This window comes from Chelmon rostratus, chromosome 13 (genome assembly GCF_017976325.1).
Source record: "Chelmon rostratus isolate fCheRos1 chromosome 13, fCheRos1.pri, whole genome shotgun sequence".
NCBI classification, from domain to species: Eukaryota; Metazoa; Chordata; class Actinopteri; order Chaetodontiformes; family Chaetodontidae; genus Chelmon; species Chelmon rostratus.
Genome location: NC_055670.1, coordinates 4,247,403 through 4,261,730, shown reverse-complemented (window position 1 = coordinate 4,261,730; position 14,328 = coordinate 4,247,403). Strand labels below are relative to the sequence as shown.

Genomic DNA, 14,328 nt, shown 5'->3' with positions numbered 1-14,328 from the left:
CCTTGTTTTGGATTGATGACTTGTTTCAGATGTCTACTACAAAAAATGGGGTGGGTTACTATTTCTGTAGAGACCCCAGCTGTGACACATAGTATAAATACAATGGATTTCCATATGCTGTATATCTGGAATTGTTGTTGATAGTATTATAGCATAGATCATAATAACAGATCCTAAGATGTTTTATCTAAACCGAAAGTTCAAAATTCAAAGATATTCAGTTTGCCATGATGTAGGACCCCCAGGATCTATAAAGTATTCAGAATTATGATTACATTTTTCATTATTAATCTACAAAAAACCTAGAAACTAAATGTATGAAAGAAATGTAGTGGGCTAAAAATACAATATTTGCCTCTGAATTATAGAGGAGTGGAAGTATAAAGTAGCAGAAAATTAACTCAAGTGAAGGGCAAGTATCTTAAAATTATAAGTACAGTACCTCAGTGAATGTACTTAGTGATTCCACCACTTTCCACCACTGCGTTTCTTTATCTGTGAACAACTTTTGGCAAATGAAAGGAATATATCTTTGTTATGACATATGAAACATGACACTTCTATATTTTGTGTTATAATAATACATTATGTTCATTTCCAAATTGTGTCATGTTGATCAAATGCACAAGCTCCTTTGTTGGTCAGAGAAGATGTAAAATGTAAAATTAGGTGTAGAAATAAGCCACTTGACAATACTGAAAATAAGATACAATAAAGATGAAAATAGCAGAGAACAGAGAGAATGCATTAGATAAAATGCAAAATTAAACCACTGAATAAAAGTGATAAAGTTAAAAATAGAGTACATGGAATGCGTAAAAAGGAAGATGCATTTTAAAAGTGCAGCAGTTGATATGTGTGAAGCAAAGCACAGATGTTTCAGCTCTGTATCAGGAAGTCAGAGTTAATTAAAGGCTAAAGTGAAGAGGAAACGAGGAAGAACAAAACATTGACAACTTTCTTCTTCCTTCCAGCACTCACAACACGTATGAATGACAAAAAGAAGTGAAGTGGATTTCTGTGGTTGGTTGGTGTGCCGTGTAATGTAGGTGTTTTTATCACCTCCACTTAACCTTCAGTGGCTTTTCCTCCATGTTCAAGGCATTTAAAGTTTGAAGTCATTTCAGATATCGAAGGGAAAACAGCCTTTACTGCCAATAGCCTCCACCTAGTTCTGTCTGTTCTTACTCTGTACAAACCAAACACTGGTGGCTGATGGAGGTAGCAGGGGGAAGGACTGAACACAGGAGACAGGACCGACTCTCTGCACTCAGCACCACATGCAATTACTGCTGTCATTTCAGCACGACCATTGCAGCTCGTTACAAACCATTATCAGGGCCTTCGGTAAAGATAACATGCCGTCGCGCTAATGAAAGTCAACTTAACATTGACATTTTGCTCAGCGAGCAGAGATGAAGCTGCCAGTCAGTCTGTCATTAGCTGGAGAGGTTGGAAGCATAAATGTTAAAAATAGGTGTGTGTACTGTAACAAAGGTCCTCTCTCTACAGAAACCATTACTGCTCTTCTACACAAACAGCTTAAAACAGGGTGAGGGTGGTTGGATGCATGTACAACCTTTAAACTTTGACTCAGACAGTAGAAAGTCCGACTAACAATCGTTTGTCTGATACTTCTCCTTCTCCTCTTCTTCCTTTTTTCATTTATTTTTCATTTTCTTAGTCAATCTGGACCTGAGTGTTTGGAAAAGAAAACCAGCAAATATTCACATCTGAGAAGCTGAATCCAATACATTTTGGGCTTTTTTTTTGCTTAAAAATGACTTACATATTAAATGATTAAAATTGTTGCCATTGTTGTTTTGTATCAATTGAGTAATTGATTAATTAGCTCATCATTCCAGCTGTTTTTAAGGGGTCTGGAACCAGTGGAACAATTTGTGTGTTGGAAGATAGACAGTGGTTTCCTCTGTGTGAAACCACCTTCTTCCTCTGATAAACATTTGAAATGATGCTAAATGGTACATTTGAATGTTTTCTGGTTTCATGCTGTACAGATGTGGGGAAATAGACAAAATGTTCTTGTGTACTAAACCTGCAGACAAAAACATGTCAGCATGCACAGGGCTTCCATCCTGCTAAATCCTCTGGCTAGATAAAGATGTGATCACGTGCAAGACTATGAGAAAACAAAAGCAATTCTGGCCAAATGTAGAGAAAGAGGCTACATAGTGGACCTGCTCCTCTGTGCAAAAAAGTCCCAAAACAAAGTTAAAAAGTTGTGAAACAGACCTACATGTCCCAGAAAAATATCCAAGTCCAAGCCACATCTAAATTATTGTTAAGCTTTTACCCTCAAGACCAAAATGTTAAGGACATTAAAACAGTTGCATAGTTTCCAGAGAAGTGCATCTGCTATACATTTAAAGAATGACCCTGTGAGATCTTCAGCGGTGGAAGCATTTCAATCCATTTACAAATGAGTTTACATTTTACAATTCCATCACATGCTTCTACCAAAAGCTATAAACAGATGTGTGAATGATGCTGTCTGTGTGGTAAAATATAGTAATATATAGCATAGTAGTATATAATATGTAGGCCTAAGTATGAATATGAAGTGGTGAAATGTCTCATTTTCCTCAAGAGTGAATCACAGGAAAAAGGAGCTCTATTAGATATACAGTATATTGATAATGTAACTAACTCTGTTTGAACTGAGGCATCACATCCTACATGTTCAAATAGTGAGCGCCGGATTGCACCTGATGCTGTGCCATCAGTGTGTGAGTGTGTTTGTAGAAGGATGAATACTCGTGTTGTAAAGCGCTTAGAAACCATTCTGCTGTACTTTTTTCCATAAGTATCAAAATGAATAAGCTCTGCTGAAAAGGTGGAAATATTCATTTCCATAGAACAAGAAAAGCATTTTGATTTTTTGTTTTAACCTCAAAACTCAATTTAGATTGTGTATGAACAGGAAACAGAAAAGATTAATTGTGTTTTGTAAATTTTTAATGCATTCTTTTATTCTGAATTGCTTAGTTTTAAGGGGGCTTTTTTGGTGTTTTTTTAGTTTTCCATGCATCAGATGGAACAATCTTCCACCACATAGTGTACTCTCCAGCTCGTCACTTAACTGGGCTGCAAATATTGCGCTGCCTATAACCAGTCCATCTGTTGGTCTATAACCACATGACCATGTATCAGTGCCATTTACGGCCACAGGACTGCTCTGTGAATTGTACTGTTTGTGAGATTGTGTTTTTTTCTTGTTTTTCCTGTCCTGTCAAACAAAACAAAACAAAAAAACCTTGGTTAAAATGATTTTGTTTTAATAATAAAGACATATACTGATATGCAGCTTCCGAAAACGACTTCCTCTTTACAGAGATGTTTGGATATAGAGCTAAATTATTAGATATAAATTTTAATTGCATAACTAGAGGAGCTTTTAATTACAGTACCGATGGAGACCAGAGTGTATTTTAGACTGTCCCAGTAGTCTGACTGTATGGCTGGTCCTCTTAACATGTAGAAATATTCATTTTGACCTCCTGGCCATCTGTCTTTGTCTTTTCCCAGGATCCCTCAGTGCAAAAGGTGGGCGGATGCAGGAAGAAGACTGTGTCCTTCAGTAGCATGCCCTCGGAGAAGAAGGTAGATTTGTATCATAGAATTACTTGGTAAAAAAAAGATGTTTTACTTGAAAATAGATCGTAAAGATGTAGTTGATTCTCTGTCCCAGGTGAGCAGTGCAGCGGACTGCTTGGCGTTCATGCAGGGTGGGTGTGAGCTGAAGAAGATCCGGCCCAATTCCAGGGTTTACTGTCGTTTCTACACCCTGGACCCAGACCTCAGCTGCTTACGCTGGGAACCATCTAAGAAGGATGGGGACCGAGCTCGGCTGGATGTCTCCAGCATCCGAGAGGTCCGCACCGGGAAGAGCACGGAGACGTTCCTCCATAACGGTCCTCTCTCTGAACACCTGGCTGAAGAAGCAGCCTTCTCTGTCATACATGGGGATGACTACCAGGTACCATATTAATGCTGACATGTTTCATCCTTAAAGATCCACACTGAATAATCCTACAGTCCTACAACCATCATCACATACAGTCATCCCATCCATCAAACCCAGTAACCTTTATCATCTGTCCCTCCCTACAGTCTCTGGACTTGGTTGCCTTGTCTGCAGATGTAGCCAACATCTGGGTGACGGGCCTTCGCTATCTGTTAGCCCACCCCTCAATCATTGGGGGGGCTGGGGCAGGTGGTGGAGGAGGTGGAGTGCTGGGTGAAGGGGGCGCTGTGGCAGTTGAGGGCAGCCTGGGAGGCAAGATGAGGAGTGAGTGGCTGGCAGCGGAGTTCGCCCAGGTGGATGAAGATGGCTACGGCATCGTGTCAGAGGACGTGGCGGTCGCCACCATCTGTAAACTGTGCCCGGGTATCAAGGAAGCCAAGGTGAAGGGGGGCATGTAAAGAATGATTACAAATCATACACCTCCATGCATATTTCTCAATTTTCACAGAAAAATGCAGGCGAGTGGCATATCAGACCAAACACATTTTCATCTTGATGTTATGTCTTGACACACCCCAAACCTGTAGGGATTCCTGCTGCTGGAGGACACTGCTAACAGCACTACTGAAAACCAGTGATCACTGCAGCTGAGGAATGAGTTCTGGATTTAAGCAGTGACAAGAAAAAATACAAATAGGCTACTAATTATGCACTAGGATCCCTCAAAACTGTTACAGCTGTCATAACTTTATACACACACACACACACATACAGTATGTGGGTATGTATATATGAAATAACATCTTTGTAATCATGAATGTATGTCCAAACAGCCGGTGACACTATGTCTCATTCACCTCAGCGGCAGCAGGAGCAGTGTGTTATCAGGTGCTTTGTTCCTGTGCTCGGAGCAGCGCAACATTTAATCCCTCATGTCAAGAGCTTTTCTGCTTTTGCCATCTTAGATTCCTGATATTGAGCTACACATGTCAGTTACCTCTCGCTGCCTCCTCTGTCGCCTGATGCTGACGATGAAGGCTACATTGACTCTGGCAGGTGGCTTGACTGCTGACTCCCTGCAGGAACTCAGACACATTTTACCAAGCTGATATCAGAGAGGGGAGATTTTTGCAGGCATGAGCTGAGCACAGTAGAAGATGAATAGAAAGATGAAGAGGAGGCAGGCCAAAAAAACGAGATCAAGGGGAGCGATAAAGAGATGAAGGAAAAGGAGTTAGAAGGAAGAAACCATTGATACATACTGTTGTTTCATGTGGGTCACTTTAATGTCCTTATTGGAAGAGGATAACTGAAGATCAATCAGATTTGTCCCCTTCATTGAATGAGTGAGCCATAATGTTGGCTAACTAATAAAGTCACTTCATCTCTTGCTCAATCAGGGGTCCATCCTGCCTGACCCTCCTCTTTTATTCAACTTCTCCTTCCTCTTTCCACAGGTACGTCTGCGTTTTAAGGAGATCCAGCGCAGCAAGGAGAAGCTGACCTCCCATGTGACACGTGAGGAGTTCCAGGAGGCCTACTGTGAGCTCTGTACCCGACCCGATGTCTACTTCTTATTGGTGCAGCTGTCGAAGGACCGAGAGTGTCTGGACCCTCAGGACCTCCGCCTGTTTTTGGAGACGGAACAGGGTTTGTCTCTGGCGACGACTGAGGGCTGCTGGGAGCTCCTGAGGCGCTGTGAGCCCTCGGCCCAGGGCAGGGAGAGGGGGCTTCTTGGTCTGGATGGATTCGCCCGCTACCTGCAGTCTCCAGAGTGCCAGCTGCTTGACCCGGAGCATCTGGGAGTTTGTCAGGACATGAACATGCCTCTATCCCACTACTACATCAGGTACGTGTTGTATTTCAGTCTGATGAGAGCAAATCATGTACTGACCAGTTATCCACATGTCAGTCGAAAGTTCACTGACAACTGTGAAACACATTAATCTCACAGTAGCATTAAAATTCCTGAAATTAGAGTGCCCTTCACACATACAAGTCTGTCCCTGTCATAGCTCAGCAACCACAACCAGGCACATCCTGCCTGGCAGGCTTTTTCTGTCCTTCCTGGTGTGATGTTGGAGGGTTCTGTCTTTTTATGAGCCTTTCCAATCAAAAAGAAATACTAAGAGACATCCACCTTTTAGCATTGTACCATGTATGTAGCAGTCTTTTTTTTGTCATTAAAATTTTTATTTGTTTTAACTTAATGTCTTTACAAACATTTTCAAAATGTTACAGGCTGCGTTTCCATTACAGTTGTTCGCAAAATAAAAGCGATATTTCTGAAATTTTTGCAAAGTTCAAATGCTACTTGCAGTTGTTTCCAGTGAACAGTGTTTTGCGAACCAGCCGAAGTTCTCGGAAATTCTCGGACATCCCGTGAGATTTCATTTTGAGGAAGATGGCTGAAAATGTTAAGTATCTGCTGACCTCGGTAACGTGTAAATGCAGAAAAAGTGTTTCCATTACACTTTAGCGATACACTTTTATATCGACAGGTTTGAAAAACCACCTCATGAGAGTGTAAAAATGTATTAGCGATATTTGAGAGGAATTCCGAAATATAGGTGTTTCCATTACCAGTTTTTTTATTGCGATATTTAGGATTTGTGCATTTCTAGGGGCAATGGAAACGCAGCTACAGATGTACTGTAAACAAATTAATAGTCTGTTTAAGAAAATAAAAGGAGAAACAGACAGGATATAAAGGAAAATTAAAATTAATCATAAAAAAAACCATTGAATAAGATTTAAAATAAAAAATAAAAAATAAAAAAAACACTCATCTGACAACCTCAAGGCAGCCCCCACCCCTGGCACCCCTCATGGTTTATACCCATTCAAAGCATACATAGACACAATTACAGGCCTAACAATACCTATCCTTCCCACCACTTAAATCCCTCTATGGTGTTACATCCCTCATGTAATCCATAAAGACATCCCATACTTACTCGTCTTACTTGGAATATTATTAACCCTGGCGATCATCTTTTCAAAGGCAGCAGTGTCTGTCATGAGTTTAAACCACTCCACAGTTTCTGGTTTATGTGGGCTCTTCTAGTTGCGTAATATGAGCCGAGCTGCAACAATAAAACCGGTTACTGTTAGCCGGAGCTCTGCTTTGGTGAGGCCTGGTGGCATTAAAGCCTTATCTGCCAGCGAACATTGTTGTGGGGATTCTGGTAGAGGTCGTTTAAGCCATCCCTCGAGGTTTTTCAGCACCACCCTCCAGAAGGGCAGTACCATAGGGCAGTCCCAGATGGCATGAAGGAATGTGCCCAACTCCTTCTGGCATCTCCAGCATTTATTATCCTGAGTTAATCCCATTTTAATCCATTTCAGTGGTGTAAAATAATATCTATGTACAATCTTATATATTGTAGCCCAGCCCACATTTGAAATCACTTCTTGTCATACACCTTCATCAATCTCACCACCAAGATCCTTCTGCCATATTAGTCTCAAGTTTTCACGCATTCTTATTTGAATATTTTCTCACTATTTTCTATAAAATAGTGAGGCGGAGTGCAGCGCATGACAACAGTTGAGAAATTCTTGGACTATGTAGCAATCTTAATATGTCAGACCATTCAAATGGAAACATTCAAAAGGCAGCTGGAAACAGAGCTTTAAACCAACTCATGGAGTGTTAGGTAGCTTAATAACTGTATTTAATTTCATTGGCTAGCAAAAGTTATCTTTTCAGCCTATATAATAAACGATCCTTGGCTAAAAATGGGCCTGCTTTTGTCTGCTTATGTGACATTTGTATAACTACCACATAAGTACAATTTATAGCTAAATGATTGCACTGTTAAAACAGGTCTACACATAGCTCTGAATGAATTTACTCAGCAGTTCCTTTATTTAGAGTGGCGGTCCACTCATCGGCCAGATGGTCCTCCTGACTCACTGCACTCCTCCATCAAAACAAACATTTGGGAAAAATATACATATTAAATTGGACATATTGTGTGTGTTACAATGTAAACTGGGTCATTTTATGTGTCTTTTGAAGCTGTGAACTACCTCACTGCACCATGTGTCAAACAGTGTGGGACTCAGGAGACATTCAAATTCTCCTGTTGGGTTGAAATGTGCGTTGAGATTTTCTTATTAATAGGTACCTGTCAGTGATTATTTATAAATTCTTTAATTTGTTTATTTCTATATATTTTGTTCTTTTGTCGGATATCTCTGACGTCAAGTTATTTTCGCTGAATGTTCTTCATACTAGAAAACTTCAGGCCATTGTTCAGATTATCGTATGAGTACTGTTGATTTTCTTTTCCCGCAGCACCTCGTACCGCTCCTACTTGCTGGACGACCAGGTCCACGGCAGAGCAGACCTAGGAGGACTGATTAAGGCCCTGCAGTCTGGCTGTCGCTGCGTGGAGCTGGGAGTGACTGATGGCCCAGAGGGGGAGCCTCTCCTTGGGGTCGACTATGGGCCGGATATCCCCCACCACCATCATCACCACCACCATCACCACCACCATGCACCTGTCACTATCCGCTCTGCCCTGGAGGTGGTCAATAAGTATGCCTTCCTGACCTCTCAGTACCCGCTCATAGTGTACTTGTGCCAGCGCTGCTCTCCTGCCCAGCAGCGCACCATGGCACAGCACATGAAGAAGGTGTTTGGCTCGCGTCTCTACACTCCAGACGCCCTACCTGTCAGCCTGGGGGGACGAGCCACAACCTTACCCTCCCCTGAGCAGCTGAAGGGACGCATCCTAATAGTGGGGAAGAAGCTCCCTCCAGAGCAGGAAGGGTCTGATGGGGAGGTGTCTGAGGAGGATGAGGAGATAGGAGGAGGGGGGCCTCTGGCAGGACGGCGAATGACCATTCCTGGTGAGGAAGAACTGGGTGTGGTCTTAGTGGTGCCTCCTCCCTCTCAACCCAGGAAGCTCCGTCTCCACAAAGAGCTGTCAGACCTGGTGGCTATTGCTCGGATGGGTAGCCGCAGCTTCTATGCCCAGCGAGCCAGTCACAAACAGGCTCAGCAGCAGTCACCACCCAGCAGTCCCTCCTCTCCCAGCACACCACTTCCCCCCGAGCCGCCTTATTGGACACTGTGTTCCCTGGGTGAGGGAGAGGCCGGGCGACTGACCACTGAGAGCCCAGAAGACCTTGTAATGTTCACCAAACGCACCCTAACCAGGGTACGGCCCAGTTCAGTGCGTCTGGACTCCAGTAACCCCAACCCACAAGGATACTGGAAGGGAGGGGTCCAGCTTGTGGCCTTGAACCAGCAGACCCCTGGTGCCATGCTGGACCTTCACAGAGGTCGCTTCTCACAGAACGGAGGCTGTGGTTATGTCCTCCGACCTGCAGTAATGAGGGATGAGGTGTCGTACTTCAGTGCCCATACGCATGGCTGTGTGCCAGGAGTGCCACCTCAAACTCTACGCATTAAGGTGTTGATGTTTTTTTTGTTGATTTTTGTAATATTAAGTCTTTCTTCAATATTTGATTTCGGATGTGAGTTATATCATTTGATATTATTTATTTCTTATATTATTGATATTTTTTTTTCCCTCTCAAATATCAACTAAGTAAGGAAATTAACTGCTTTGTGTTTTACTGTGCAGGTTATCAGTGCCCATAATCTGCCCAAGCCTCTGGGATCAGGGGCTAAGGGAGAGGTGATTGACCCGTATGTGGTTCTGGAGCTGCATGGTGTACCAGCAGACTGTGCTGAACAGCGGACACGCACTGCTGCTCAGAACCAGGACGACCCACTGTTCGATGAGACCTTTGAGTTTCAAGTAAGGCATGCTACGACTGCATACGCTGGCATATGTTTCTGCTGATTAGAACAGATGCTGCTCTGTTTGTGTATGGCTCTTTGTGGATTTCTGAGTTTATTCTGATTTTGCGATAAATAATGAAATAACTCAAATTATGAATCTGGGCAAATGCTCAAGCTTGGCATGGAAAGGCAGGGGAGTACTGTCGACTACATTTTTACAGTTTTGTAAGAAGGTGATAGGCTAGTATGACACCCCATGGTACAGTCTTGAGAAGGTCCTGATGCAGCCTTAATACATTGCTATTAGGAGGAGTTCATTATTGGTAGGTGGATTTGGGTTAGGCTTCAGTAATGGCGAGTCACATTAATTCCTCTTATCCTCTTTAAAAGCAGCAAACATTTTCCTAATGGACCAGGGGGAGACTGGAGGCTACGGTTCATGCCTCGGAGGCACAGAGTCACAGAGCACAAACATATAGCTTGCCTTAATGTTATTATACACTGTATAAGCTAAAGTATATGAATACAGCATTCCAAATAAGCTGAAAAGGGTTAAATATCTCTTTTTAACTCAGTTATGTTGTGTGAACAGTCCTACTCATCAGGATGCTCACAAAATGATATTTACTGTTAGGTTAAGTGTTGCATTCAGTAAGTTATATTTGGGTTGTGTACATGTGCACAATAATGTCCATACAGTAAATACTGAGCAAAGCAATTCCCTGTTTAGGCCATTTACATAACGGCATGACAGCTTCTCATAATAATCCTGTTTAGAGGACTGCAAATCTTATTTTAATTTTCTAGGTAAAATGTTTTTTTAAGAAAATGCAGCGAGAACTCAGGTTGCATTCGGGGTCCCAGTGTTCAAGTATTTTATTTGGTGCTCTTCGTTTGCTATAGCTTGGTGACATCTCTGAAACATATTGTGGACCTCCATTAATCTAAGCCAGTACAGGCTCTGCTCATATTGCCCAAAATTGTATTTTGATTTTCCATTTATAGTACTAAACATTCATAAGGAAGTGAAGTGGAAAATGTCAGGAGCATATGCGATAGCAGGGATGTCTGTCTGCTCTTCTGTCCTTTTGCACCTACATGAAAATAGAGAACTTAATTGAAGGTGGTTAAGACCATTAACAATGCATCTAGGTGCTCCCATGAATATGCTTATGTCTGCAGTGACTTTATCATAGGAGACGGGATTTGATGTCTGCAGTGTTGCTGATTTAGCTTTTTTACTCCTCACTGACAGAGTCTTGTATTAGTATAGTTAAAGCATAATGACAAGCTGTCACAACTGATAAAGCATGTTCTCTGTGGCAACACCGTGTGTGTGTGTGTCTGTGTGTGTGTGCGCGCTTGTGCGTGCGTGTCCGCGTGCAAAAGAGTTGTGTAATACCAGCAATTCAAAAGAATAGATATAATTTCACCAGCTCTTTGGCAGAAGACAGAGCTGAAGTTTAAATGCATGATTTAAACTTCAGCTCTGACAAAAACGCTTGCAAAATGCAGCCAGTGCTGATGTGCAATAAGTGAGTCACAGATGTCATTTTTAAATGATTTCATTCTTCTGGCCAGACCAAAAACAAAAGTGATCTGCAGTAGCTTTGCCTTTTTATCATTTTAGATTCACACTGACTTACAAACTAACTGACAGACACAAAGCACAAACATACAGTAACAGATTAAAAAATGTAATTCTAAAGTCACACGGATGAACAGGTAAGTCTTTATTTTGACAGGCTCACTGACTAGTCATCAGCTCTACTCAGATATGAGGAAATTATGCAGCACATCACTGCTTTACGATCAAAGATAAAGAAAATTAAGAACCCCCCCACCCTGCCCACACACACCCCCACACCCACACACACACACAAGAGCACACAAACTCATACAATCAGCACTCCCGTTACACCATGATGAACTAAGTACTGAGGAAACGCCATCTTGAATTAAAAAGAAATGAAATGAAATGAGGAAACACAGGAGATAATTATAAATAAAATAAAATAGAATAAAATAAGATAAAGTACCTAAAATTGATCAAATTAAATATTTTGTTAAGGGCCAGACTAAAAAGATGGGTCTTAAGTTTGCTTTTAAAACTATTAATATTACATGTCGCCCTCAGATCTTCAGGCAGCCTGTTCCATAAACAGGGGGCAAAGAAAAGAAAAGATGCCCCCCCTGTATGTTTTAGTTCTAACAGGAAGGAACTGACAAAATATAACAAGGAGGACACAAGCACAAAATATCTGTGTTGGTACGTACTGTCCCTCATGTGTTAAAACAATCACATACTGGCATTCTTATGTGTTGCCGTGGTTACCAGTTGATCCTGGATAGCTAAATGAAAAGAGGGGATGCTGGTTTTGGAAGTGTTTGTCCTCTTTCTATTTTCCCATTAAATGTTTTTCTTAAAATTCTCCTCAACACTGTTCCAATTTGAATGATTCTGAGAAACCATGTGTTTTCCATCATTTTGGCAAGACAGACAGTTCTAAATATTTCAGTCACTGTGAGCCTTGGCCCCCAATGCCACAGAGAACAAATCATTCAGAGTTCCAGATGCAAACCGCCTCATTGTCACTGTCAAAATGCAGTGCAGTCGTCACTGATTTCTTCCAAAATTGACCTACAAATCCAAAGTGAACTGATTTAAGATGTGTATTGTAAAATATATTTTCTCTGAAGCTCCCGCTGACTGAGCCATTGTTAACTTCTCCACAGAAGTTTTTTTATGTACACATCCATACCTCCTTACTATCTGTACCTTTGACTTTTAATCAAAGAACAAGATATTGTCTGATAATTCAGCCAGGGTTGGGTTTCATGCTGACCACATAACAGGACAAGAGCAACTGAAATAACCCCACTCACTGTGCAACTTTTTAGCAGTTGCTGTAACCAGTAGACAGAAATGTCGTAAATTCATTAGCAAGTAGCTTTTTGGTCCACAAATGTAAAAGCGGGCTGAGACCCTTGTTTACATGTATGGTCTCAACTGCTGCCTGTAGACAAGCTCATTTTCTTTTAACTGACATGTTTTTGTCGAGAAATATGAAATCTTTTTTTTTTAAGATGATAAATTGCTTTTATGGCCAGCTGAGGTTTTTGAGAATAAGGTACTCAAGTGCCGGTCTACTCACTCTTTATCTTAATGGGGACGGTCTCGTCGAGATGGCTTTTGTTTTTCAAGAGATTCTGCAAATGCATTTTGGATTTTATAAGAAAGTGTGAAGTACATATCTATAATTTGTTTGTGAACAGTATCTTTCTGGATGAATTAAGAGGTGAGGGCTCTATCCAAAGTCGAAAAAGCTGCTGATAGCTTGGCATCAGGGAGACAACAGCAGAGACTGGAAAGAGACCTCAGCGTCAGCAGCACCAGAGATATGTGACAAGTGATCCAGACCATCACAGAAGCACCTCCATTATGTGCGAGGCCATGTTGCCAGATGAGCTGAACATATTTTATGCTTGCTTTGATCTCCTCAACAAAGAGTCAGCTGACTGCCTGAAAACATCCTCGGCCGTGTACTGAAGACACATGCCAGTCATCTAGTTGATCCTGAGGAAATCACTGATCTTGCAGCGTGGTGGACAGAGAACAACCTACTGCTCAATGTCAACAAATACAGAAACACAGAAAAATAGAAATACAGAAACACACCACCCTGTCTACATCAGTGGAGCTGAGGTGGAGCAGGTGGACGGTTAAGTTCCTGGGAATCAGCATTATGGAGAACCTGTGAAGGACATCACACAGCTCCACCTTGGTAAAAAAAAAAAAAAAAGAAAGCCCGGCAACTTTCCCAGTGCATGTTCTGATTAACTTTTCCAGAGGAGCAATAGAAAGCATCCTGCCAGGAAACATTACAGATTGGCATGAGACGTGCACAGCCAGGACAGACGTGCTCTGCAGTGGGTGATTAAATCCACCTCAAACAACTCTGGTCCCCGTCTACTGAGCATCAGTGATATTGGTGAAAAAAGACCCCAGCCCCAGCCTGTTGCCATCTGGCGAGCGAGTATCCACTGCCATACCACCAAAGTACAGGGCAGCTTCTTCCTCAGGCTGTGAGACTCCTCAACTCATCCTCCACACTCCATCATAAATCAATTTCTGACTGAGTTATTCCTGCATTTATATAACTTTTGTTTTGTGTTGCATAAAGGGGTGCAACTAGCATTTAAATGAACCTCATACCCTGCATATCATACTGAACTGTCACTTGACTGTAACATAACACCTCCAGATGTAAGGATTATGTAAGAATGGTGATTCATTCTGAGATAGTACCCTGTGCCACATTTTTTGTCTTTCAGAAGAGCATTTTGTTTGAAACTGATTGAATAAACTGTCAAAGAGCTTTTCTGCTCAGCCCTGGGCCTGTTGCTGAAAAAATTCAGAATTGGATTGGAGTCATCAACACACACACACACACACACACACACACACACACACACACACACACACACACACACACACACACAGTCTGCTGGAGCTATCTGTCTGGCTTGCCCATGCATGAAACTTCAGTTTTTCTCACCACCACTCAGCCCTCACTCACAG

At 41.9% G+C, this 14,328-nt stretch overlaps 1 protein-coding gene across 2 annotated transcripts in view; it reads left to right on the top strand.

The window, feature by feature from the left end:
* plcl1 (phospholipase C like 1) overlaps positions 1-14,328 on the top strand; it is a 92,230-nt gene that overhangs the window by 58,672 nt on the left and 19,230 nt on the right. For both annotated transcript variants that reach the window (XM_041950513.1, XM_041950512.1), the window contains 6 exons: positions 3,547-3,621; positions 3,710-3,997; positions 4,132-4,425; positions 5,443-5,834; positions 8,289-9,411; positions 9,586-9,762. In XM_041950513.1, the coding sequence (XP_041806447.1) occupies positions 3,547-3,621; positions 3,710-3,997; positions 4,132-4,425; positions 5,443-5,834; positions 8,289-9,411; positions 9,586-9,762 (2,349 nt within the window). The remainder of the gene's footprint in view (positions 1-3,546; positions 3,622-3,709; positions 3,998-4,131; positions 4,426-5,442; positions 5,835-8,288; positions 9,412-9,585; positions 9,763-14,328) is intronic.